The sequence below is a fragment of the Agelaius phoeniceus genome, chromosome 15, assembly GCF_051311805.1.
Source record: "Agelaius phoeniceus isolate bAgePho1 chromosome 15, bAgePho1.hap1, whole genome shotgun sequence".
NCBI classification, from domain to species: domain Eukaryota; kingdom Metazoa; phylum Chordata; class Aves; order Passeriformes; family Icteridae; genus Agelaius; species Agelaius phoeniceus.
Window position 1 is genome coordinate 1,310,444 of NC_135279.1, and position 22,774 is coordinate 1,333,217.

The window sequence follows — 22,774 nt, forward strand, 5'->3', positions numbered from 1 at the left end:
TTGTTCAGGATTTGGACAATGCAGAAGGACTTTCAGGCAATTAATTGGAATTTTGCCTGGAGGAGAACTTGCTGTGCTGGCAGATAACACCTGCCAGAGGTTTCTGGTCCAGCTGGATGGAGAGTGGCCCTGAGGAGGCAGGGATGACCTGGAGCTTTGAGCTCTCAGTACCAGCATGCCCAGCTCCCAGTGACTTTCACACAATCCAATTAAATTACAAACACTAATCAGCTGCAGCCCTGCTTCCTTTGCCCTTCCCTTCATTGGAGGCTCCAGGTGCACATCAGGCATCCTGCAGGGGAGTTGCACAATGATTTGATGATGTGTTTGCACAGCAGGTAGGAAATTCAAAAGCTTTGTTGTGCTTCTATTTCCCAGAAATTCCCCAGTCTCCAGCTGAGAAGGAATATTTGCAGCTCCCCAGGCTTCCAAAGGGGTGAAGCAGGAACAGAGTGGAAGGAACAGCAATCCTGTCCCCAAGGCAGCTGGTTGGAAAAGGCCACTGGAAACTGGGCACAAGAGCCAGCCACGGGTGAGTGACACTGCACACAGGGCAGGGACAGAACCCACTGGTCAGAGCAAGGAAATGTTAAAGAATTATAAAAAAATTAAAATTTGTCCATGCCAGGGGTGTGCTGGGATGCTGCAGGTGACTGGAAGCAGGCCCAGCTGGTGCTGGGGCCTGGCCCTGAACCCAGCCCAGCCCTGCCCAGGGCTCTCCTTTGCCCTGCACTGCTCCAGGTTTTAGGGAAGATTATTAACATTTCTACTAATCCCAAGCCACTGAAGCTTCCCTGCAGAGCTCAGCTCAGGTAGCAGAGGTTTCACAGCTGATTCAACCTCGGGCCCAACTCTAAACTAAAACTAAACTAAAAATGCAGCAGGACAGAGTTTAACAATCAAAACAACTCTGCACAGCTGCAGAGACAAAAATGACATTAAAGCACCAAACCTGCTGTGCCTGGAAAGGCTTTTCCTTTCAGTGAAAGGCTGCAGCTCCTGAATTTCCAACACACAGAGACTTCCTGAAATGAATTGGAGATGACACCCAATAGCCAAGGCAGCCACTGCTAATTATTTAATTAAATCATGTACTGAAATCTGCATGGAAACAACTGCAGAATCTGCCTCCAATGCAAGCACTTCAGCCCTGATAAACCCCAGGAAAGCTGGAATTACAAAAGGCACCTTCTCCAAAACCTGAATGAACCACAACAGAACATATAAATATATATACATATATATTTATATTTATACTTGTATTATTTATATTTATATCACGGCCTGGTTTGGGCTGGAAGGGATCTCAGAGGTCATCTCATTCTAGAAACACTTCCAAGTCCTCAGGGTCCAGTTACTGTGGAGACCTTCTGCAATCAACTCCTGTGCATCTCTGCAACATGAATGGATCTCAGACAAGCACATTTCATTTGGAGGTATCTTTACAAGGTGTGCAGATGGAGAGGGAGGCACAAAATGTCATTGCTGCCTTCAGAAAAATTAATACCCAGTAAACAAAGTGCTGAAAGGGTGGCATGAAGCTAAATGACAACACTGCTGCAAGCAGGGCCAAAAACCCCAGTGCTTGCTATGAGTGTCCTGCCAGGTGTTATCTGTGGGACCCTCAACACCAAACCCCCCTTGGGCAGGGCTCAGCCAGGCAAGAACCTCACAAGCCCAAGAGCAGAAGTCCCAAGCTTTTATTGGAAGATCCATGATTCCAGGGCAGAGCTGTGTCCAGGTGGGGCAGTGCTGCTGCTGCACCTCCCCATCCCAGGACACCACCAGCCTCTGTCCCAGCCTCTGGACTCCCCTGAGCTGCTGCTGCCAGCCCTGAGTGGGCCAAACCAAGGAACTGCCTCTTGGAAAAGCCAAACACCACAAGGGAAGGGGAAAAATAAATTAAAAAAAATAAATAAATCACACACTGGACACAGTTATCACTATGAGAAGTTGAATGAGTTGCTTTACATCCACATTGCAAATAATTTCACAAGCTGGGAAATGAGTTTGCTGAGTCTCCTCTTGCCCTGGGGTGGAGGATGTTGGTTTGCTGGATCCTGGCACGGGATGTGCAGAGCCACACTGAATCCATGTTATCTGTTGTTGTTGGGGTTTTGAACAAAGTTGATGGAGTAGGAGCCAGTAGATGAATCCTGTTTGATCTGGAAGTTCTCTGTTGACAGGCCAAAGGGACGCAGCACCAAATTGCCCAGATCCTTCAGTTTGCCTGCAGTGACATTCCAAGAGAACACAGTGAGAGCTGAGCAGAGGAAAATCCCCTGGAATTACACCCAGCTACAGCCCAGCCCTGCTGATTTATCCAGCACAGGTAAATGCTGAGGAAATCTCTGCATTTTGTTAATATTTAGGCTCTTAGCAGGAATTAAAAATCACTGTTAAATATCTGTAGAGTATGAGAGTTAATAAAGTCCTGTCAGTATAAGGAACACACATGATTCCTGAGTCTGGAAAATGGATCTTGGTACAGCTGTAAGAGGGGAAGGACAACAAAAGGACATCCTTTAAAAAATCCTATATAGAAATTACAGAATAGATGAAGTGAAACAGGGAGCAGAGGTAACAACTTCACTGCTGGCTGAACACAAACCCCTGGCATGACAACACAAGGGAAGAAGATTGCCAGTTTTCAAAGAAAATCATTCTTTTCCTCCTGGTTTCAATGTAGAACTGTAGATTTCCCAAAGGAAAAGCAGAAGTTTGGACAAGTTGAAGCCTTCTCAAGGTTTGCCTCCCCAGGCAAACCCCATCTCTCCAGAAGCTCCCACCTGCACTGATCCTCAGGGAATGGGTTTTGTTTTGCTGGGAGCTGAGTGTGACAACAGAAATTGCTGCCATGGAAAATCCACTGAGCAGCTGCAGCAGCCAAGGGCCTGGAACGACACCTGGGAATGCCACAGCTATTCCTGCCTGGAGGGGCTTGGAGTCCTGAGAACCCCCTGGCACTGTGCTCACCTCACCTGGGCCTCTGGGGCAAGTGAAATCCTGGAATTTGGGCTGGAAGGGACCTAAAAAATCATCTATCCCACCCCTGCCATGGCAGGGACACCTCCCACTGTCCCAGCTGCTCCCAGCCCTGTCCAGCCTGGCCTTGGGCACTGCCAGGGATGCAGGGGCAGCCCCAGCTGCTCTGGGTACCCTGTGCCAGGGCCTCACACCCTCCCAGGGAAGGATTTCTTCCCAGTATCTGGAAAAAGACAACCTTATCCTGAGCCCACCAAAGCAAAGGGGTGGGGAGACACAGGTTTCCTTCAACTTGATTTTTTTAATGGGAATTCACAGATGAGGTGGTTCAGGGATGTGACCAAAGCCACTCCAGCAGCAGCTCAGGTAGCACTGACTTCTTTGTACATCTTTATTTATTTTTTTTAAGGTACACCTGTTTAAGATTAATTAACTATGACATTCATCCCTTTCTGCAGCACCCTGAAAGCATTTTGGCTATAAGAGCATTTTGGTAGCATCTGTCTGAGTGACATGAAGAGGTTTTTTTGTACTTCTGGACAAACATTTGGCCAGGGCTGAGCTTCAGGTCTGGGGTAGTGTCTCAGTGGAGAATCCTGCAGAATCTGGCATGGCTGGAGCCCCCCAGCCCTGCAGCTGGGCAGGAGAGCAGAGCTTGCCTGGCAGGACACTGGAGAGGTTTTTTCCAGTTGCAGGGAGCTGGATGCTCTTTTCCAAACCCATAAACACCCCCTGACTGCCTCAGGACCCACCCTGCAGCTGGAGCAGGGATTTGGGCTTTAGGATAATTCCAGCAGCACATCCCTGCTCACCTTCCTGCTCTGTCCCTCCCCAGGCAGGCTCTGGGGCAGCCACACTGAATTAATTGTTAATGAGGCAGAAGGAAGCCTTGGCTTTTCCGGGCACGGCAGCCCGGAGCTGCTGCTGCTGTCCTGGCACACACAGAGCCAGCATTGTAGGGGAGCTCTGCCTCCTCCTCCCACAGCTCCTTTCAGCCCTAAATTAAGGGCTGTAGTGAACTGCACCCCCCTCCTAAAGAAAAGCTCCCTCACAGCCTGTGCTGGGAGGAAGGAAAAGGCACCACGTGGAGCTGGGACTCAGCTGCAGAGGCTGCCCAGCCTCCACCACTCCCTGTCCCCAAGCAGGGTCACCCTCTCCTCCCTCTGCCCTTATTCTCACACATTTTGCTCTTTTTCTTTCAAACACACCCTGTTTATTTTCCACCTGCAACTCCAGCACATTCAGGTTTTTCACCAAAGCAAATATTCAGAGGTTAACAAGAAAACAGAACTGTAAAAATCAATTTAGGGCTCAGAAGTCTGTGATTCATTACTCACCTAAACTGCAATTCAACACGCTATTGAAAGAGGCAGATGCAGGAAAAGATTACTCACAATTTACATTAAGATGTAACAGCCAAAATTAATTGCTATTCAGTCTTTCTGGCAATAATTCTGGCTTAGTTGCTGGTGTTAATGTGAGGTTTGGAAGTTGAAAAGCTCCATCTTGCTTGTGTAAAGAATTCTTTTGGAGAAAAGACAAATTTCCTGATGAGGTCTCTTCTCTGTGTAACTTCTTGTATTACCAACATTTTTAAGCAATTAAAAGAGCAAGGGCAAATCCTTCTCCCTTCCCTAAATGGTAAATGAGGGCTGAACTGTAACTGTCATTTGGCTCTGATTTAACTGCTTAAAAGCACCTTGTGCAGGGTTGGGGTTCAGCAGCTCAGCTGCAAACACAACATAACTGTCAATAGAAAAAAAACCCAAACAAACCCCATAATTCTTCAGGCACAAAGCCTGATAAATGTCTTTGCTGATCTCAGCTTGCTGGAAAAATCTCTTCTGGGCAGGAAGGCCCAGGTGAGGAGCTCTGGCCCCCAGACTACTAAACCCATTCCAAAGCCCCCCTCTCCTCACACCCTCTCCCCAAAGGAGGGTTCCCAGATATCACAATAATTATAAAAGTCTCTAAACAAGACTGCAAATCGTTGGCTTTAAGGAGAGAAACACAAACCAGCCCAGAGAATGGTCACAGTTCACAGCCTCAGTCACTGGGGCAGAGGATGCTCAGAAGGAGGAAAAGCCTCTTGCATTTCACATCTCCTGCCCCAAGAGCAGCTCTGGTGTGAGCTCAGGGCTCCCTTCATCCTGAGCAAGCTCCAGTGGCAAGGAGCTGATCAAAGATGGCAAGAACTGAAATACAAATGCCAGCCTTGCAGAAGGGAGATCCCTGGGGACACAGCACCAGTGGGCTTGGCCTGGCCACAAACCAGGATTCTTGTGGTGACATCAACCCCAGCAGTCACATGGGCCAGAAGGAAAATCCAGCCAGGAATTCTGTGTGTGCTCTGGGTTATTTACACACAAGCCCTGCACAGGGGGTTCAGGCTCTGACAGAAATGAGCTGCAGCCCTGGGAAACAGGAAACACACTTGGGGAGGAGGAGGATGCACTCCATTTATCTGGCTTTGTTTGTACACAGCTCCAGTTCCATGGCAGTATGAGATGGTTGGACAACCCAGGCCTTGCTTGAGTTGAAAGAATAAAAGCTCAGCTAAACCAGGAGAGGCCAATTCAGTGACTGAGGATCAGCTCAACATCCAAGGGAGCCAAGGCACAAAGTGGGACACTGCTCCTAATTTCAGTTTAGAGCCAGTGCTCCTGCAGCAGGCCTGGCCTGGAACTATCAGGATGCCTCAGACTTGCTGTGCTGGAGCCCAAAAGTCTGGAATTCAACCCAGGCACCTGAGCTGCCCCCTGGGAAAGCAGGAATGTCCCCCTGGCACTGCCCAAGCCCAGTCACCCAGTTCCAGCCACAGTGCCACGAGCCAGCTCCATCCTGGCAGTGGGAAATGCCATCAGGAAGGGTGGGAAAGTGGGAACAGCTTCAAACAAATTCACTGGACAACAAAACAATCCAAAGGAATCTCAGAACCACCACATTCCATCGAGTTTCTCTTCTCCCACACCTTCTGAACTCCCATTCTGAGGGCTTTCCTGACCTCAGACAGAGCTGCAGCACTCTGCAAACCTTGGAAGTGTTTGCTTGCTCCATGGCATCCCCACTGCCTCCCTTAACAACAGCACACAGGGAACCTTGGAACACTCAGGAGAAGGAACTGCCCACATTCCTGACTTCATTTCAGGAGAATGTTCTGTAGAAACCCCTCAGTTTGTGTGACAGCCACCACTGCCACCATCACTGTCACTTAACCAGAACTGTGACACTCCTGTCACACACCAGGCTGGGGATGAACACAGGTTCTGTGTTGTCCTACCCTGCTCTCAGTCTGGCTCTCCAGCTCTTTGAACTCCTTGTGTGACAGCACTGAGATTTTTCTCTCCAGAATCCCAACAGAAACAGTCTGAGTGGTTCCCAAAAGCCCAGCCCAGTTTTGAAATCTCAACTGCCACTTTTAAAGTATTAACCCTGTTAAAAGAGATCCCACCTAGTCTGACACCCAGGAAAAAAAGCAGCAGTGCAGGGACTGGATTTACTGTTCCAGTCAAATCCCTTGTGATTAGTGAGGCCCTTTAGAGTTCAGCAAAGATCAGGAATTATTTTCATATCACTTTGTGCTGAAACCCATCCCATGTCCTACCAACGGGCCTGATCCTTCCGGAGATTTTCTGCATTTGTCATTTATTTATAGCCCCAGCACCCTTAACCTGCTTTATTTGGGGCCTGTTCTCAGCACAATGGGGGAAGCAGGCTCTGATCCTGTAAAGCTCTGCAAAGCCTCACTGACACTCTGCTAGGTCAGAGCAGAACAAAGCCAGAGCAAATCAGAGGCTGCAGAAAAGAAATTACAGAAGAATATCAGCATAAGCTGAAACAGTCTTCTTCCCAAACACCCCAAGAATCAGTGTGAAAGATAGGCTGAGTTGTTTAACCTGATTTTCTGCAGAGCAGCCAAGCACTGCCCTAGGAATGGCAATTCCACTCCTGGTGCTAACCCTGGCTGGGTCCAATTCAGCCTCCAACCAAAGAGCAATGAAATGCTGAATAAATCAAGGCAATGAAATGCTGAATAAATCAAGACAAACACGAACACTTGGAGGTCTCTGGGCTGGAAGTGCTGCAGAAAGAATCACATTTATTTCTTCAGCCCCCAGATCAAACATGCCCAGTTATTCCAGCTGGGGGAGTTCCTTTAGGCACAGGTTTAGTGAAAGCCCTGGTTTATCCCTTTCATGGGAATGTTTGCTTTGAAGGCTTATTTGCAGGGAGAAAGGGCTGAGCAGTTGGGCTGTGTCAAATCACCTTCCCCAGCTCTTAAATACAGCAATATGAAATTGTTTTAGAAGGTTTTAAGTTTTCTTTCTTTAAATGGAATAATGGCCTTTTCTGCATGGGAGAATTCCTTGTCTCCAATTTACTGAAGGTGAAACCAAGCAATTGAGAATTACAAAGAAATCAGGAGTTTTGTTTAACACTGAACAAATATTTCCTTTCAGATTTACCTCCTTTAAATTTTATACAAGAGATTCTATTCATGCATTTTTTTCTAGTAGATTATGAAGGTTTTTATGGAAGTACATACTACTCACCCAACATTTCTTTCTTTAATTTTTCATTCCTCTCCTCAATTTGCTGTGGTAATCTCTGTGGAGAGAGAGAAAAACTGGAATCAGATCCCTGCTTTCACTAATGCTCCCATTTTGGACATCAGCAGGGACAGACACAAATTCTGGTGTGCAGTTCCAGAACACTGCTAATGCAGAGCCTCAGCATCTCCCACTCCAGGAATGCCCTTAGGGACACCCATTTTTATCTGGTGTCTGTGATACTTATCCCAAAGTACAGCTGCTTCTGGGAAATCTCTTCATCTGCCCTAAAATCAATCCCTCACAAACTGTGTGGAGGCTGAAATTCTCCCAACAGTTACACACCTATGAAAACCCAAACCTAACCACTGCTTCTATGTAATGAAACTTTCTGGGAAAGCAGCAACTGGGGAGATTTGAGCACAAACATGATAATTCCAAACTGCTTAGTCTGGCATGAAAAAGTCAAAAATAACTGAGGATTGAAATCAGAACCCCAGCTCTGCACTCCTGAAATACAAACAGTGCTCAAGTATTGAGCAGGTACCAAATCAGGAATCATAGAACTATTGTGCATTTCATCTTTCAATCTGTCATTTAACAGGGTCATGACATTCCCTGGAGCAGTGTGAGATCATTCCTGTGGGCAGGGAGCAGGAAGATTTGCTCTAACTGTGAATGAAACCCATTTGCAGATTTTCTTGAGGCATCATTTTCATTGCCAGTGAGAGAGAAAAGATCCTGTGATATTCCTGCAAAGCAGAGACACTTTTACCTGACAGCAGAGCAAAGCTGCTCAGCCTCCTCCAGGTTAGAGATGTAACCAGGTATGTGGAGTCAACAGCTGAAACTTGGGGGGGTTCATTATGAGATTTAGAGATTTATGATGAATATTTGAAAAGTGCAAAATTATAGCTGTCAGGATTTCTTGAACAGGTTTTCAAGAAGGGAGTTTTAAGCTTCAGTCTCAATAGTTTGCTTCTTCCCTCAAATCTGACAAGGACCAGCTGAAGGAATGCCAGGGCAGGGGAATCTGAGGGCATTTTGTCCAAAGGGCTCTGCAGCCAAAGGCTCTGCCTGGCCAAGGGAGCTCAGGGAGCAGGAGGGGGTGAACCCCACCCTCTGCACTGCCCAGGCACAGAAATCAGGAATAAACCCTGAGCATTCTGAACTGGGGCTGAAGGAGCAGCAGCACTGCTGGGGATTCCCTGCTGGGGCTCCAAGCATCCTGAACAGAACCAGCCAGCCCTGAGGCTCTGACTCAGAATCCTGGATTATCCTCAGAGGGGAGAGACCAGCAGGATCATCCAGCCCAGCTCCTGGCCCTGCACAGACCCAGCAACCCCAGCCTGGGCATCCCTGGGGCAGTGTCCAAACCCTGCTGGAGCTCTGGGCTGTGCCCACTCCCTGGGGAGCTGCTCCTGGCCCAGGGGAAGCCCCAGCCCAGCTCCAGGTCCTTTATGGGAGCTCAGCTGTTCTATGGGGTCACCCTCAGCACCAACAGCACTCACACAGTTAAGCAGAATATTTTCTGCCATCAGTGCAACTGATCCAGTCCCCCAGGAAATCATTCCAGGCAAGGTTTCTTGCCTAATATGCCATAAAAGCTGTTCCTAATCTGTCACTTACAACACCACAGTGTGGGGAAAAGGGGGGCACAATCACTGCTCATGATTTATTTTCCCAAATGGAGACTTAAAACAATTAAGCCTTTCAGGAAGATTTTTGTAACGACACATTCAGAGTGGGTTTAGAGACAAATCTGCAGGTGATGCATGGGAGTTTCTCTTTCCTTCTGAGGCAGAATCCATTGCAGGTTCACTGGTGTGAAACTGAACTAAAATAATGAAAAATAAGTTAGGCCAAAGATTCACTGAAAGGCTTAAGCTTACCATGCAAGCTTCTCTGGCTTGATGAACTGAGGGGTCTTTTTCTAGGACTGCCTTATAATCTTCCAGAGCTTCATCTAATTTTTCTGTTTTTTCATAGAGTTCTGCTCTCCTCAGCAAAGCTCTGACATAGTGAGGGTCTAATTCCACAGCTGCAAAACAAAAGCAAAGCCCAGGACTGTACTTGAAACATTTCTCCAACCCTCAAATGAATTCTCAAGTGTGTATTACATTTGTAAGTTGTCCTTAGAATGTAACTTAGGATCAAGCAGAGGCACAGCTTAAAGCTAAGCTGGAATTCAGAAGCAGCTGCCTGGGACAGTCTCATGATCATATTTCATTTAATGTCCACAACCTCTCCCAGATGGAAGTGATTTATGATCACAAAGCTTTAAATGTGCAATCCTATCCGTGCAGGGATTCTAAGTGATGCTACAGAAACTTTAAGGACCTGCAAGATATTTCAGTTTTTGTGTGTTTAGCAAGTGGCTATTATTAGATTGCAGCTAAAGTTAAACATCCCTCCAGACACACACAGCAGGGAAAATCAGCCTTGCCATGCTTATCTCAGTTCAAGTGGAGACAAACTCCAGGAGAATTTCTGGAGCTCTTCTGAATTTAATATCAAACGGTTCAGGTTGTGTTGGGAATGCACAAACAGTGATTCCAGCCCTGTGAGCTGGCAGAGGGGCATCCTGACTGCATCTCAGCTCTTCCTCCCCTCATTCCCTTGGCAGCCAGGGCTCTGTGCAGTACAGTTCAGACTGAATGCTAAACTCAGCAGTCACCTCCACATGGTAATTCCTCAAGAATTCCTTCATCCATTTTTCACCACAGAAACAGGGAATGCGAAAGATTTTTATCACAGAAACTGGGAATGTGAAAGATTTTTATCACAGAAAGAGCTCTGTCCATTTTATAATTCCCAGCTCATTACAATGGTTCTGGGGACAATTAAATCTCAGATCATCCAGGTAAATATTCCAGTTTATCTTCTGGCAAGGACAAAGGCAATGGCACAGTCAGCAAGCTGCAGGTGACTGAATTGCTCTGCTGTGCTCCTGTCCCTGGGGAGTGTCAGGCCCTGGCAGCTGAACTCTCTCTGCTCAAAGCACATTGATTTCCTCTGAACCACTGCAAAATTCAAGGTGTTTTTCAGAAAGCAGCAGTTCCAAAACCAGGCAAAGCCCCAGTGAGAGAGGCCAGGGAGGATTTGGTACCTCCAGGAGCCCTTTCAGCAAGCACAGCTCCCATTTCTGTGCAGGCAGGGCTGGCACACAGCCACTGGATTAGTTCTCTGATTGGTAATTTGGATTTTTTCCCCAGCTGTCACAGGGAGTTTAACAAACACTCGAGGGTGGGTGAGTGGGTGGAAGCAATAAAGCAAAGCACAGCTGAACTGATTCCACCAGAAGGTGCAGAGACAGAACTGTGCAGGGCAGGAACAGGGGAACATAAGCCCTGGTGACAAAGCAAAAGCTGTGCAGGAAAGGGATTTGAGAATGCTGTTAACTCTATAAAGCCTCAGAGTGCTTTGGAACCTGGGATTAAACCAGGATTTGGGGGGGATAGCAGGTGGAAGTGGCTTTGAAATCACAGGTGTGGGAAACAGTTTCCACAGAAAAGACTGTCCCCTTAAAAACAAGTACAAACTGCAGCCTTATGGTACAAGAGAATAGAAAGTAAATTACTGCAGATAGGGAGGTTTGACAGACATTTTACAAAATAAGTAATACAAATCAGGTGCTTTCTGTTCAGTTCTTTCAAGACCTTTATGCCCAAAATTACAGCTCTGCAGTAAAGGCACTAAATGACACAATTTATGTACAAAAATCTGGCCCAAGGACAGCACAGAGAGGAAAAAAATACCTTTGGTGCAGTCACTCAGGGCAGCCTCTGTCTTGTCCTAGAACACAAAACAATTTTGTTAGATTGAAGTCACATTTCTTCACATCCCCAGCCCTGGAGGTGGCACTCGGTGCTCTGGGCTGGGGACAAAGTGGGGATGGGGCACAGCTGGGACTGGAGGGCTCTGGTCCCTTCACAACTGCATTTGAGCCACACTCAGTCCAGGGGGGCACAGAGTGAAAGCAGCACTGACCTGTTTCATTTTTGCAGCAGCTCTGTTTGAGAACAGAACAGCCCTGTCCTTCTGGAAGCAGGCTGGGCAGACCTGCAGGGCCTTGGTGTAGGAGTCTTCTGCCTCTCCATAGTCTGCAGAGCAACAAAACCCAAACCAAACCATTCATTTCAAACTCTGAACCCATGGCTGAGGCTCCTTGGGAAACAGTTCTCAATATCTGGTAACGTGACACCAGGATCAGTAGCTGCTCTCAAAGATCATTACTGAGTTCATAAATACAATTGATTGTTTTAGGATTTACTTAATTTTGCTTATAAAAGCAGGAATATACTGAGCTGAATGCAACAAGTGCAGCAGGAGTGGATGTAATTCTCACCCCTGCCATTGTTTCCTCTTTGAGCAGAGGTGCAATCCCTTTGGATGAAGTGCTGAAAGCTGTCACTGCACTGCCCAGAGCAGCTGCAGGGAGCTTTTATGGCCACATCATCTGCACCTGACTGAGAGATCAAGGAGAGGCCTGGGGTGAGACTCCAGCAACACTCCAGGCCTGTGGCTCTCCTGGGCTGAGCTCTTCCCTCCTGCCCTCTCTGATGCCTTCCTGAGCTGTGTTCAATCACTCCAGAGCTGTGTTCCCTGAGGACTCCATGAGGCATCTCCAGCCTCTGCCTGCTCCTCAGGGCACACAGATTCCCTGCCTGACACCTGCAATTCCTGATTTCTCTGGGAATCCTCCACCCACAGCACGTTCAGTCAAAGGCAGGTGTCAAAACCACTTCCCCTCTTCTGTTTGTTCACTAAAATCAATGTATAAAGGTACAAGACAGCTACAGAGCCTCAGATGTTGCATCAGTTCTCAGCACAACCATCAGCCCAACTCAGAGCCCCAGGGAAGCCTTTTTTGATCAGTGAAAGAAACCCTGGCTCTTGGAAGGCAGTCCAAAATCCATGGTTTTGTATGTACACACTCAGCTTTCATGGGAATCCTGCTTTAGTACTCAAACCTTTGGATTTAAACAGCTCTAAGGAGCTCTGATAGCTCTGTCTCTTCTCTAGAGCTGGATGAAAAATGCAAGAGGTGCTAAAATTCAACAAGGACGGTGTGAGGTCTTCCTCAGAGCTTCCTGCAGCACCCCACGATGGCTCAGCACTAATGTGGGATATCTCACACCCACAGGCTGCTCAGACATGACCAACCCACCTCCTTTCTTGAAGTGCTCATTTCCTTTCTCCTTCAGCCCCGTGCTCTCCTTTCTTCTTTTCTACAAAAGGAAAGACAATGTCTCAGAGTATTTCACTGAAATGAGCAACTAGGTCAGCTGCAGTTCCAAATAAAGTATGGAAGGGAAGCAGAATAAAACAGAACCTGAAGAGTTTTAACTCTGCCAAGATCTGCTTGTAGAGCCTGTGACATGAAAGACTCTCTATATCCATGGAACACTGGAGTGTAACAGCAAGGCAATTAAAAAGCTCCACTCCACAGCCACCAGGATGCAGGGAGAGCATCCATGGAGAATTCCATGCTCTAAACCAACACATCAGCTTTTACTGGCTGTTTGCTTCTCCTTTCCAACTCCATTTAATTCACTCACTGCAGGTCAACTGTGCAGAATATATTTTAAATGTAAAGTCTCACAAGTTTTGCTTGAAATAATTCCACCTCAGCAATTCTAGTTATTTTCAGAGATGCACAAGGAAAAGGTCCAGGCTGAGAAAGATTTGTGCCCTGAAAGATTTCTTAGGGGGAGAAAGAGAACCCCCAGAAGCAGGTTCTTTGTGCAGTGGGAACTGCACGTGTGAGCAGAGCTGTGTTCTCAACCATGAACATCCTGGCACCAGGGGAGGCCAGGCTCAGGCTCCCAGCCTGTGACACAGAAACCCCAGGATGTCCCCGAGCCATCCCTGCCACTGCAGCCAGTCCTGAAACAAAGCAGGCAAGGGCAGGAACCCCCCAGAGCTCAGGAGTGCTACAAAACCCAGCCTTGGAGCACTGGATTTTCTGCCAGCACACAAAGGACTTCAATGGAGGTGTCTGTAAATGACAGATCACTGAGCAATTAAAAAGCCAACAGTAGGAAAAGGAGCAGTTTCCTTTCCTGCAGATTGTGTGAATCAAGGATTAATGCAATTATCAATATCACACAGAACATCTCCTTGGAAACAGCTAAATATAGTGCAGAGTGTGGAGCACTGCAGCAGCTCCCAGCTATGCCAGGGAGCTGACAAACAGCTCCAAACCCCAGGCTCTCCCTCCTGCTTTTGTGGCTTTGGGAATTGATTGCCCTGACCACTGGCACACCTTGAGAACAGATCAGCCTCAGTGGAAGGACACTGAGCCATGGCACGAAATTCCACAGCAGAATCTCACCTGAGCCCTTTGATACACGCCCAGAGCCTCACATTTGTTCCTGCTGCCCATTAAACAGCTTCTCCAATAGCCATCACTGCTCACATTTGGAAGAAAGCCCACAAAACCCAGGGCACACAAACCATGCCCAACTGTTCAGGAAGGGCCTTTGCTCAGGGAGGGCTGACAAACCCCAGACCCTTCCACAACACCCCAAGGGACACCCTTGGTGCTTTTGAAACGTGAACATACAAATTCCACACTTCAGGCTGCATGAAAACCCCAAATCTCTGTGTAATGCAGAACTCTGCTGCTCAGCACAGGCAATGTGGAACTGCTACACCTCCATTTTCCTGGGAGCAGACAGAAATTCCTGCCTGGACCTCACAAAAAGGCATTTTAAATACTGTGCAGGGCACAAAGGGTGACAATGATGCCAACCTCTCGTGGCACTGAACAAAGCAGCACCATGTGAGCACAGGGCAGGCCTGAGATGAGGATCCTGCTGGAAAGATCTCCACAGATGCCCTCAGTGAGGGGAAGGGCTGCCTGAAACACAAACCCCACTGACTTCATTGCTCATGACCTATTTAGAAGTGGCCTTTCAGTGCCACGAGCACTCTCTGCTGCACAGGGCTCAGTTACAGCTCCACAAGAATGAAAGGATTTTTATTATCAACACAACTACAGCATGCTCCCAGCAGTCCTGAGGCAGAAACCCTGGAATCAAGGGATGCTGGATGAAAAGTTTCACCTGCATTATCAATATTTTGTTTCCTTTTATCCAAATTATTTTAAAATATTACATGTTTACACTAATTATACATTAAATGCTAATATAAAAAGTGATTTGCAGCAAGAAAGCTTCAGAAGAATAAGCTTTATATTAAAAAAGGACTAAAAGGAAAAACAACAAAGCAACAAAGCAGCACTTTCAAGAGCTCTGTGTATGATTTTGTAATTTATTCAGCTCCCTGCAAAGCAGCAATGGTTCAAAACTTGCATTTCTGTCAGAGCCTGACCAACATTTTCAACAAATCCCTGGTTTATGGGTTTCACTTCCAAACTGAGTGGCCAAAGTATTTCTAAAAAGGAGAAGTCTGCAGGGAACCTCCTGCACATCGATGGATTTGCATTTCAGGTATCACTGACCAAGAAGCAACATCTCAAAGCCAATTCCTCTGGCTTTTCCACAAAATGTGAGAGCATGAAAAATGGATGAGCCCCTCAATGCTAAAGGCACTGCCCTGCAAAGCAGGCTGGGTGTGAAATAAATGCATTATTTATTCCTCATCCAGCCATTCCTGGAACAGAAATTCCTAGCACAGAACCACTCTCAGGATTTCCATTTCAGCTGCCCTGCTGCAGGGAGGAGAGGCTGCTCAGATCCAGGGAAAGCCCCAGAGCACTGCAGCCCTGCCCTGGGGAATTCCCAGCAGCTCTGGGATGGATCAGTCCCCAGAGATGTGCAGTGTCCCCCCAGGGTCCCCCAAACACCCAGGAGCTGCCTCCCTCCCTCCCTGGCAGGGAACAAGGTCAGCCTGAATTCCAGAATCCCAGGAAAAGCCATCCTGGCCTGCTCCTGCCCCAGGGCTGCTCACACACAGCCCTGCACGCAGCCACAGCTCCCCACTGAAGGATTTTCTGCTCTTCAGTGGCAGCAAAATCTGAAGGTTTGGGGTTTATTGTGAACTTTAGTAATGCAAAGATGACAAATTGCATGGCAGGCACTGATTGTGATGTGGTTTAAATATTTTTTGAAGTTCAGAAGAAATAACTGAATGTAACTGGTGATGATTCTTACAGGACCTGATTAGAAATGTTTAAATTTGGATACTGAATTCCAATCCTATACTCAGAAAAAAATCAGTATTTAACCCAAACCTGCCTGGCAAGGCCAGGGCTGCTGGAGATGATCTCAAGTCATGACAAGGGACAGCCTGGCCTCATGACAATAAAGTACAAACCTAAATCCCACACAGCCCCTGCACCTCAGCTGCTCTGCCAGAGCATTCAGGGTTAACAAGAAAAACATGATATAAAATAGAATTTTATAGAGTTCATTTATAACTGTATAATTAGATATAAATTTTGTTTGGATATTAAATGTAATTTTTATAATGATAACAGCATTATTAGAGAAGACAGCAACCTACAAATTCCCTGTTTCCTTGGGAAGTGAGCAATGCAACAGAAAGTGCTGGAAGTGAAATCCCTGAGCAGCCAGTGGGAGCCTCAGTTTGTGACACTGCCCCCAACATCTCCTCTGGCTGCTGCTGTGCTGGGACTGATCCCTTGATTTCCCTTTGCTGGGAACTGCTCCTGGCTCCAGTTCTGGAGAGGTTCTACTTCCAGGGAGCCTGCCCCTCAGTCCCTTGGGCAGGCCACCCAAACCAAGGACATCCAATTCCTGCAGTTCAGTTCAGAGGGGGCACAGGAACTGGAATTTTAAACAGATCAGGAATGCATTTTTCAGCTGCCAGTCCCACTGCTCAGTCACCCATTAGCAGCTGTCTGCTTCCCCCTGCAGTTTTGGGAAGCTACTGCTCTATCCTGCATCCCAGGCTTTGGCTTTCAGTTTAAGGTTGGAGTCACCCCCAAAGCTGCACTTGGGGGGTGCCAAGGCACTGGCAGGGATGGACCTGGCCTGGCCCTGCTCCCTGGGACTCCATGGAAAAGAACTTTGCTCTTTCTTCTACCAAATCCCCAAATGGAATTGGCAGCAGCAGTGCCAGAGCAGGGAAGGAGGTCACAGCCCCCCCTGCCAGCCCCAGTGTGGCCCCTGCTGAGTGACAAGAGCGCCCCTGATCCCTGGTGTGCAGAGGAACAGCCTCGGGCAGGGACAGGAGCTGCCCACAAACCCATCAGCACCAGGGGAAAGGCCTGGATGTGACAGCAGCACTCCCTGCCACAGAAATGCACAACTGAACACAGCACTCAAATCAGACAGCAGCACTCAAAGGGACGTGAAGGGAGAATTTTCCCTCTTCCTATTAAATTGCCACTCAGCAGAAGAGTTTTGTTTGTTTAAAACTCAAAGAATTATAAATCACACAGGGAGATTCTAATTCCAGCTTTTATTCAAATTCTTCTCAGCAGCTCTTGCAATTAATGACTCCAGCAGATACAGATTTACTGCTCAAATGTTCTTCTCCAGGCTTTAACTCAGAACTTGTGACAGGATGTTTTATTCTATACAGGAGCTTCCCCTTATGGAAACAATGGGATCAACCCAAAGGCACAGGGAGGAAAGGAAGGGAAGGGTGAGGAGGGGGCAGCTTAAAGGAAATGTCTTCACTAAGCCAATGTTCCCTAACATATCCTAGAGCCTGCAGAAAACAGGGGGGTTAAAAAAAGGAAATTTTACTGTTTAGCCCAGCAACAATCTCTGGCATCACTCAAAAATCCTATTTCTTAAAATTCAGTTCTAGCCCATTCTTACAGAGCTGCTCACAAGACTTTCCTCAAGTATCTCAAAAATCACTCAAAAATCCTATTTCTTAAAATTCAAAAAAATCCTATTTCTTAAAATTCAGTTCTACCCCATTGTTACAGAGCTGCTCACAAGACTCTCCTCAAGAATCTCCTCTTGCTTGTGTTGCTGACCCATTCCTGCTGTCAGAACAGGAATTGTGATCCAGGCAGCTGCAGCCCAGGGCACATGGAGAGGCCAGAGCAGGAACTGCTCAGGAGGAATATTGGATATTTATTGAGTGTCTCACAGAACACAGGCTTCCAAATCCAAAATTAGAGGCCAGGTGCTGAAGTCCTTGCCACAGGACAGGAGAGCATCTGCCATAATGGAGGAGCTGAGGGACTGACTGGGAGTCCTGCACAGGCTGAACTCCTCATGAAAGGGTGGCCTGAGAGCTGGCCAGGCTGAACAATGACCCTGCAGCAGCTGCTGGGTGTCCTCAGATTCATTCTGCAGAGCAGCCCCACGTCAAAGCCATCCCTGTCACTGACGAGCAGCCAGAAAAATCTGCTTGGAATACATCAAAAGCAATTTGCTGCTCAGTGCCCCTGCTGAGGCAGCAGCAGCCTTGTGAAACAACAACCAAACCCTGCAAAGGTGAATTTCAAGCCTTAAAAAGCTCAGAGGTGCAAGCCCAGGCAAGGAACCAGGCTGTGGTTTTGAGAACTTCTTACAGGTTTGTGTCTTAATATCCCTGCAAATTCTTATTTTGCTTCTCTGTGCACAGAAGATTTCTCAGGGTATCCCTGGAAGGAATCCTGCTGCTTAACAGCAGAAATCTCCCTGTATGGGGCTCTTGAAATGTAATTAGAGACAGCACACAATCCCTCCCTGCTCCTTCCCTCTGAGCTGCAGCAGCCTCTGCACAGGTGAGTGTTTTCCTCTGAGCTGCTGGAATCTGAAACACCCAGAGCCAGGCCCAGGCTCTGCCTTTGCATCTCCAGAATAAATCAGAGGCTTTTCCTACAGCCCTTTACTGAGCACCACTCCACAGAGCCTCTTTATTCCAGCTGCTGAACACTGCAGTGGGGTTTGTAACAAAACCCCAACCTCAGGAGGTGTAACTCCATACACTTGGCTGGAGCAGGGCTCACACCCAGCTCTCCTTGTGCCCTGAGCCCACAGGTTATGGCTGGTGCTGCAGCTCCAGCTCCTGGGGAGGTTTTGTGCTTTAGACAAGCAGCCAAATCAAATCCATGTCCCCAGGTGCCAGCACCAGGCTGCTGTTTGATGTCTGCTTCAACCAGCATCTAAAAACCCAGCTTGATTTCCCTGTGAGCCACCACCCTCAGAGCTGCACTCCCCTGAGTGCTCACAATGACCCAGCAAGGGCTGCTGAGAGGCTGCTCCCCCCTCAGCAGCCAAAAACCACTTCTGACTATTTCTGTCTCATCTGCTGCAGCTGCAATAAAAAAATAAGTAAAAAATCACATTGCCCTTCTCAAAAAAACCAACCTTTTGAGTCATTGGAAGGAGGCTTTAAAGGTTTGAAAAAGTTCTCAGGAAATGAATGTACAGCACTGTTTTCAGACTGGGGCTGCAGGACTTCTCCTTAAAAGCTGCAGCATTTAACAGAATCTTTTCTAATCAAAATATACAGAATGTTTCACTTTGAAAAATCAATTCATGGCCATCAGTAGCAAGTACAAGGAGCAGAGTTGGAGCAGCAATTGAGGAGTAACCTGGCCAGGGGGAGATCATGGAAGGGGTCACTCCAGTGGCTGTCACAACTGTCTGAGCTCCTGATTCTGCTCTGCATTCACAGTTCTGCAGCTCTGCTTGTATCAGATACCAGCAATACTTTGTTAGAGAAAAAAACTACATCTGAAAACCTGAAAAATTCAGAAATCTCTTAGAGGAACATAAAAACCTGCTGATGCAGTACTTGGGGTGCTGGTGAGAGACAGAATCCCTCAGTTTGGGTAGCTGAAATCACAAACCACCACTGGAAATAAACCTGCAGAAAGATGAGAGCTGCAGCTGCCTCCAGCCTTTCTCTGAGGAAACCTTCCCACTTTGAAGCAGTTGTTGTTTTGCACTCCCATAGCCCCTTTCAGTGGAGCTCCACAAAGCTGAGTGCCAAGATTCAACATTCCCAATTATTTTGGTCATTTGACAGCAGGCAAAGATCCATGTGCAAAATGAGATGATTATCTAAAAATACACCCAAAGCAGGAACAGCAGGAAAATTAACACAGCCAATTGCCAGGCTTGCTGCTCTTTTCAGAGTTCAGTTCCAGAACAATTTCCCCCCAGTTTTCAGCAGTTTTTCTCTGAAGCTCTGGAGTCCCAGGCAGGTGCTGCAGCCCCAGTGTGACTCATGATGACAGTGCTCCTCACTGGACAGGAATAAACACCAGGAGAAAAAAGGGACTGCTCACTCACACTGGAAAAAACCCAAGGGCAATGAAATGATCTTTGTGTGTGAGGAGGTCAAGGAAGATTTCTGCCCTCTGCTCAGCACCTGAGAGATGCATTGGGAGAATGTCCTGTTTTGGGCAAAAACCAAATCAAACAAATCAAACAAACTCCTTCCTACAGCAGCCACAACAAGACCCTGACCTCCCACAGGGACTCCAGGATGCTCAGGGCTCTGCAATAAAGGAGATTCTAATTAAACACAGGACAAAAGCTTCCAGCATAGTTAAACAGCAGCACAGGGAGCCAGAGGGGCTGTGCCAGAGATGCTCCTGCCCAGAGCCAGGGGCTTGCACTAAAATCCTCAAAGGATGCCCCAGAACACCTCCTGCCACTGCCACCCCCTGTTCTTCACTGCTGAATTACAACTGGCAGCATCACTGTGCCCATTCAGAGCCCAAACTGAGATCCAAAGGGATTCCCACCAGCTCCAGCACGACCAGGAGTACTTTCAGTCTCACTCCTACTCCAAGGAGACTCTACCCCATGTTGTCCTTCCCCAGTATTGCTTTTCCCCCTCAAGGAACTTCTATATTTACACAAAGATTGGTTCCACAGATGAAAAACTGCATTTGTCTGTTCCCTGCTGCAGGATGAGTTTGTCCAATGTGACAGCAGTGAAAGCAAACTCACAGATTTAATGTGGATTTGTTTGATTAAAGCCCCAATAATCCACAGGGATCTGTTCCAGTTGAACCCCTGCTCTCTGGATTCCCATAACCAACCTTTCAGGAAAACCATCCTGAAATCTGCTGAGTTTGGAGAGGCACCTTGCAGGCACTCAGGGGAAACCAAGGGATGCACAGACAGTGACAGCAGCAACAGGGGGAGTTTTGTTGCTGAAATTACTGATTTCTGAGTCACAGCCACCCCACCCACTGCTCAGGCACACAAAACCTGCCCTGGAACGTGAGGAGTAAGAGCAGCAAGGAAAGGCACAAACATTTGGTACCTAAAAGAGGGAATTTAGAACAGTCAAACTCAAGTGTTTTAAAGGTGCCTCTGTGTCAGAACACTCCAAACACGGGTTGCACACAGATCAGCTCACACCTGCACACAGATCAGCTCACACCTGCACACAGATCAGCTCACACCAGTGCTCTGCATTACCTGTTTCTCCTCCTCTGGCATATCTTTCTCTAGTTCTAGCAAGTATTCTTCCTCTAGCTCTGTCTGCTTCCTGGAGCTACTCCCGTCATCCTGAACGTTCCCTTCATCATCCAGCACAGCTCCCTTGGCCCCAAAGGAGTCGTGACAGTCATGGAAACACTCCTCTGTGGGATCCTGGCCTGAGGAGGGGGCACAGCCCCTGCCCAGGCTCTGGCCATCTCTGGGGGCAGTCTCTGGAGCCTTCTGATCCGACAGCTTCAGGTGATTCAGTGACTCCTCCAGTGGGCTTGCAGCTTTAAATTCTTCCATGCTGGGCTCCTGGGAGGGGGTGTGGCAATGAGAAAGGAATGACACTCAATAATCACAATTAACAGACTCATTAGCAAACAAATCCCAGCAGCGGGGGGGGGTGAGGCTGGAGGGGACACAGGGGGTCACTGGGGCCACCCCCTGCATTCTGCATTCCCAAACACACGGCACAGGGGGTGTCCACAGGGGGTGTCCGTGTGGCTCTGGAACACCCCTGGGGAGTCTCCAGCCCCTCTCTGGGCTCTGCTCGGGGCTGGCACTGCCCAGGGCAGCAGTTCTGCCTCCTGGGCCGGGAATTCCTGGGCTCAGCCCCTGCCCGTGGCTCTGGGGCCACTGCTGGGCCTGGAGCAGAGCCTGGCCCTGCTCTGCCCCGTCCCGTTGCATATTTACACACATCTACATGTACCTAATGATTTAATTTCTCTTATCCATATTTACAAATCTTTAAAGTGCCCTTGACATCCCTAAGGGAAACTCGGATCTCTCGGGGCGGGGGAAACTTCCCCGAATTCCATGTCCCGTGCAGGGACACGGGGCCGGGGCACTGCACCCATGAGTGCGGGAACTGCCGAGCTCGGATCCCGGGGCCGGCCCGGCACAGCCCGGCCCGGCACAGCCCGGCCCGGCACAGCCCCGCGGGCCCGGCCCGCACCCCGGCACGGCTGGCCCAGCGCAGCCCCTCCACGACCCCCGGGGCGCCGTGCCCGGCTCGCAGCGCCCGCCCCGCGCTGCCCGGAGCGGAGGGGACGGTGCAGACCGGGGACACCGCCCCCGGCCCCGCCGGGTCCCCCCGGACCGGACCGGACCGGACCCCCGAGCCCCGGGCCCGCACTCACCTGCGCCAGCCGCACTTCCGACTTCCGGCTTCCGCCACGCCCCCGGCACGAGGGAATCACTTCCGGCAGCGACAGCCAATGGGCGAGGGGGCGCGCGCGAGGCGTGCCGGGAACTGTAGTTCTCTGCTGTGACGTCAGGGAGGGCAGGTGAGGGAGGGCAGAGGAAGGCAGGTGAGGAAAGAGGAAGGCAGGTGAGACTATGTGGGGGCAGGTGTGGGCAGATGCGGGCAGGTGAGACTAGGTGAGGGCAGGTGTGGGCAGGTGAGGGCAGATGCGGGCAGGTGAGGGCAGGTGCCAGCAAGTGAGGGTAGGTGAGGGCAGATGGAGGAAGGTGAGGGCAGGTGCCTCGTCCTACCCGTGGCCTCTTTCTCCCCAGGACCCCACTGGTGTAAATCTCTCTCCGTGTTTCTTGTTGGCTCCCTCAGGCCCCGTGAGGCCACACTGAGCCCACCCCAGAGTTTCTCCTGTCCAGGTGACCGATCCCAGGTGTGCCCGCCTTTCTCCCCAGCAGAGCTGCTCCATCCCTGCTCATCCCAGCCTGGCTCCAGCAGCTCCTCGCTGTGCTGGGGCAGCTCTGCAGGTGGGGCCTCACCTGCGGGCAGAGGGGCACAGTCCCCACCCTTCCTGCTGCCCACCGGGGATCAGCCCAGGGGCTCATTTTCCATGCCCAGCTCTCCCCCACCCCCTCACTGTCCACCTGGTATCCCCAGCCTGGACTGATCCCAGGAACTTCCCTGATCCAGGTGCAGCCCCAGCTCTTGGCTGTGCCCAACCC

General features: G+C 48.9%; 2 protein-coding genes across 3 annotated transcripts in view; one reads left to right on the top strand and one right to left on the bottom strand.

Annotated features, from left to right (window-relative positions):
• PWWP2A (PWWP domain containing 2A) overlaps positions 1–2,450 on the top strand; it is a 31,307-nt gene extending 28,857 nt beyond the window's left edge. For both annotated transcript variants that reach the window (XR_013184376.1, XM_054642988.2), the window contains exon 4: positions 379–2,450. The gene's annotated coding sequence lies outside the window, so the exon portion shown is untranslated. The remainder of the gene's footprint in view (positions 1–378) is intronic.
• On the bottom strand, positions 1,938–22,144 carry TTC1 (tetratricopeptide repeat domain 1). The gene is made up of 8 exons (XM_054642788.2): positions 22,000–22,144; positions 20,855–21,172; positions 12,706–12,766; positions 11,526–11,638; positions 11,294–11,330; positions 9,428–9,576; positions 7,539–7,593; positions 1,938–2,230 (listed from the first exon to the last, which is right to left on the bottom strand). Exons 2-8 carry the CDS (start codon positions 21,161–21,163, stop codon positions 2,097–2,099), a joined length of 858 nt encoding a protein of 285 aa, XP_054498763.2. The 5' UTR covers positions 21,164–21,172; positions 22,000–22,144; the 3' UTR covers positions 1,938–2,096.
• Between the last annotated feature and the right edge of the window lie 630 nt (positions 22,145–22,774).

What these genes read in the sequence shown, in the direction of transcription:
- TTC1 (XM_054642788.2), bottom strand. Translation starts at nt 21,163, where the DNA reads ATGGAAGAATTTAAAGCTGCAAGCCCACTGGAGGAGTCACTGAATCAC. An exon ending in TGAGCACTTCAAGAAAGGAG is followed by an intron (nt 11,639 to 12,705) that starts GTGGGTTGGTCA and finishes GTTGCTCTGCAG; the next exon opens with ACTATGGAGAGGCAGAAGAC. An exon ending in CTGCTGCAAAAATGAAACAG is followed by an intron (nt 11,331 to 11,525) that starts GTCAGTGCTGCT and finishes TTTGTGTTCTAG; the next exon opens with GACAAGACAGAGGCTGCCCT.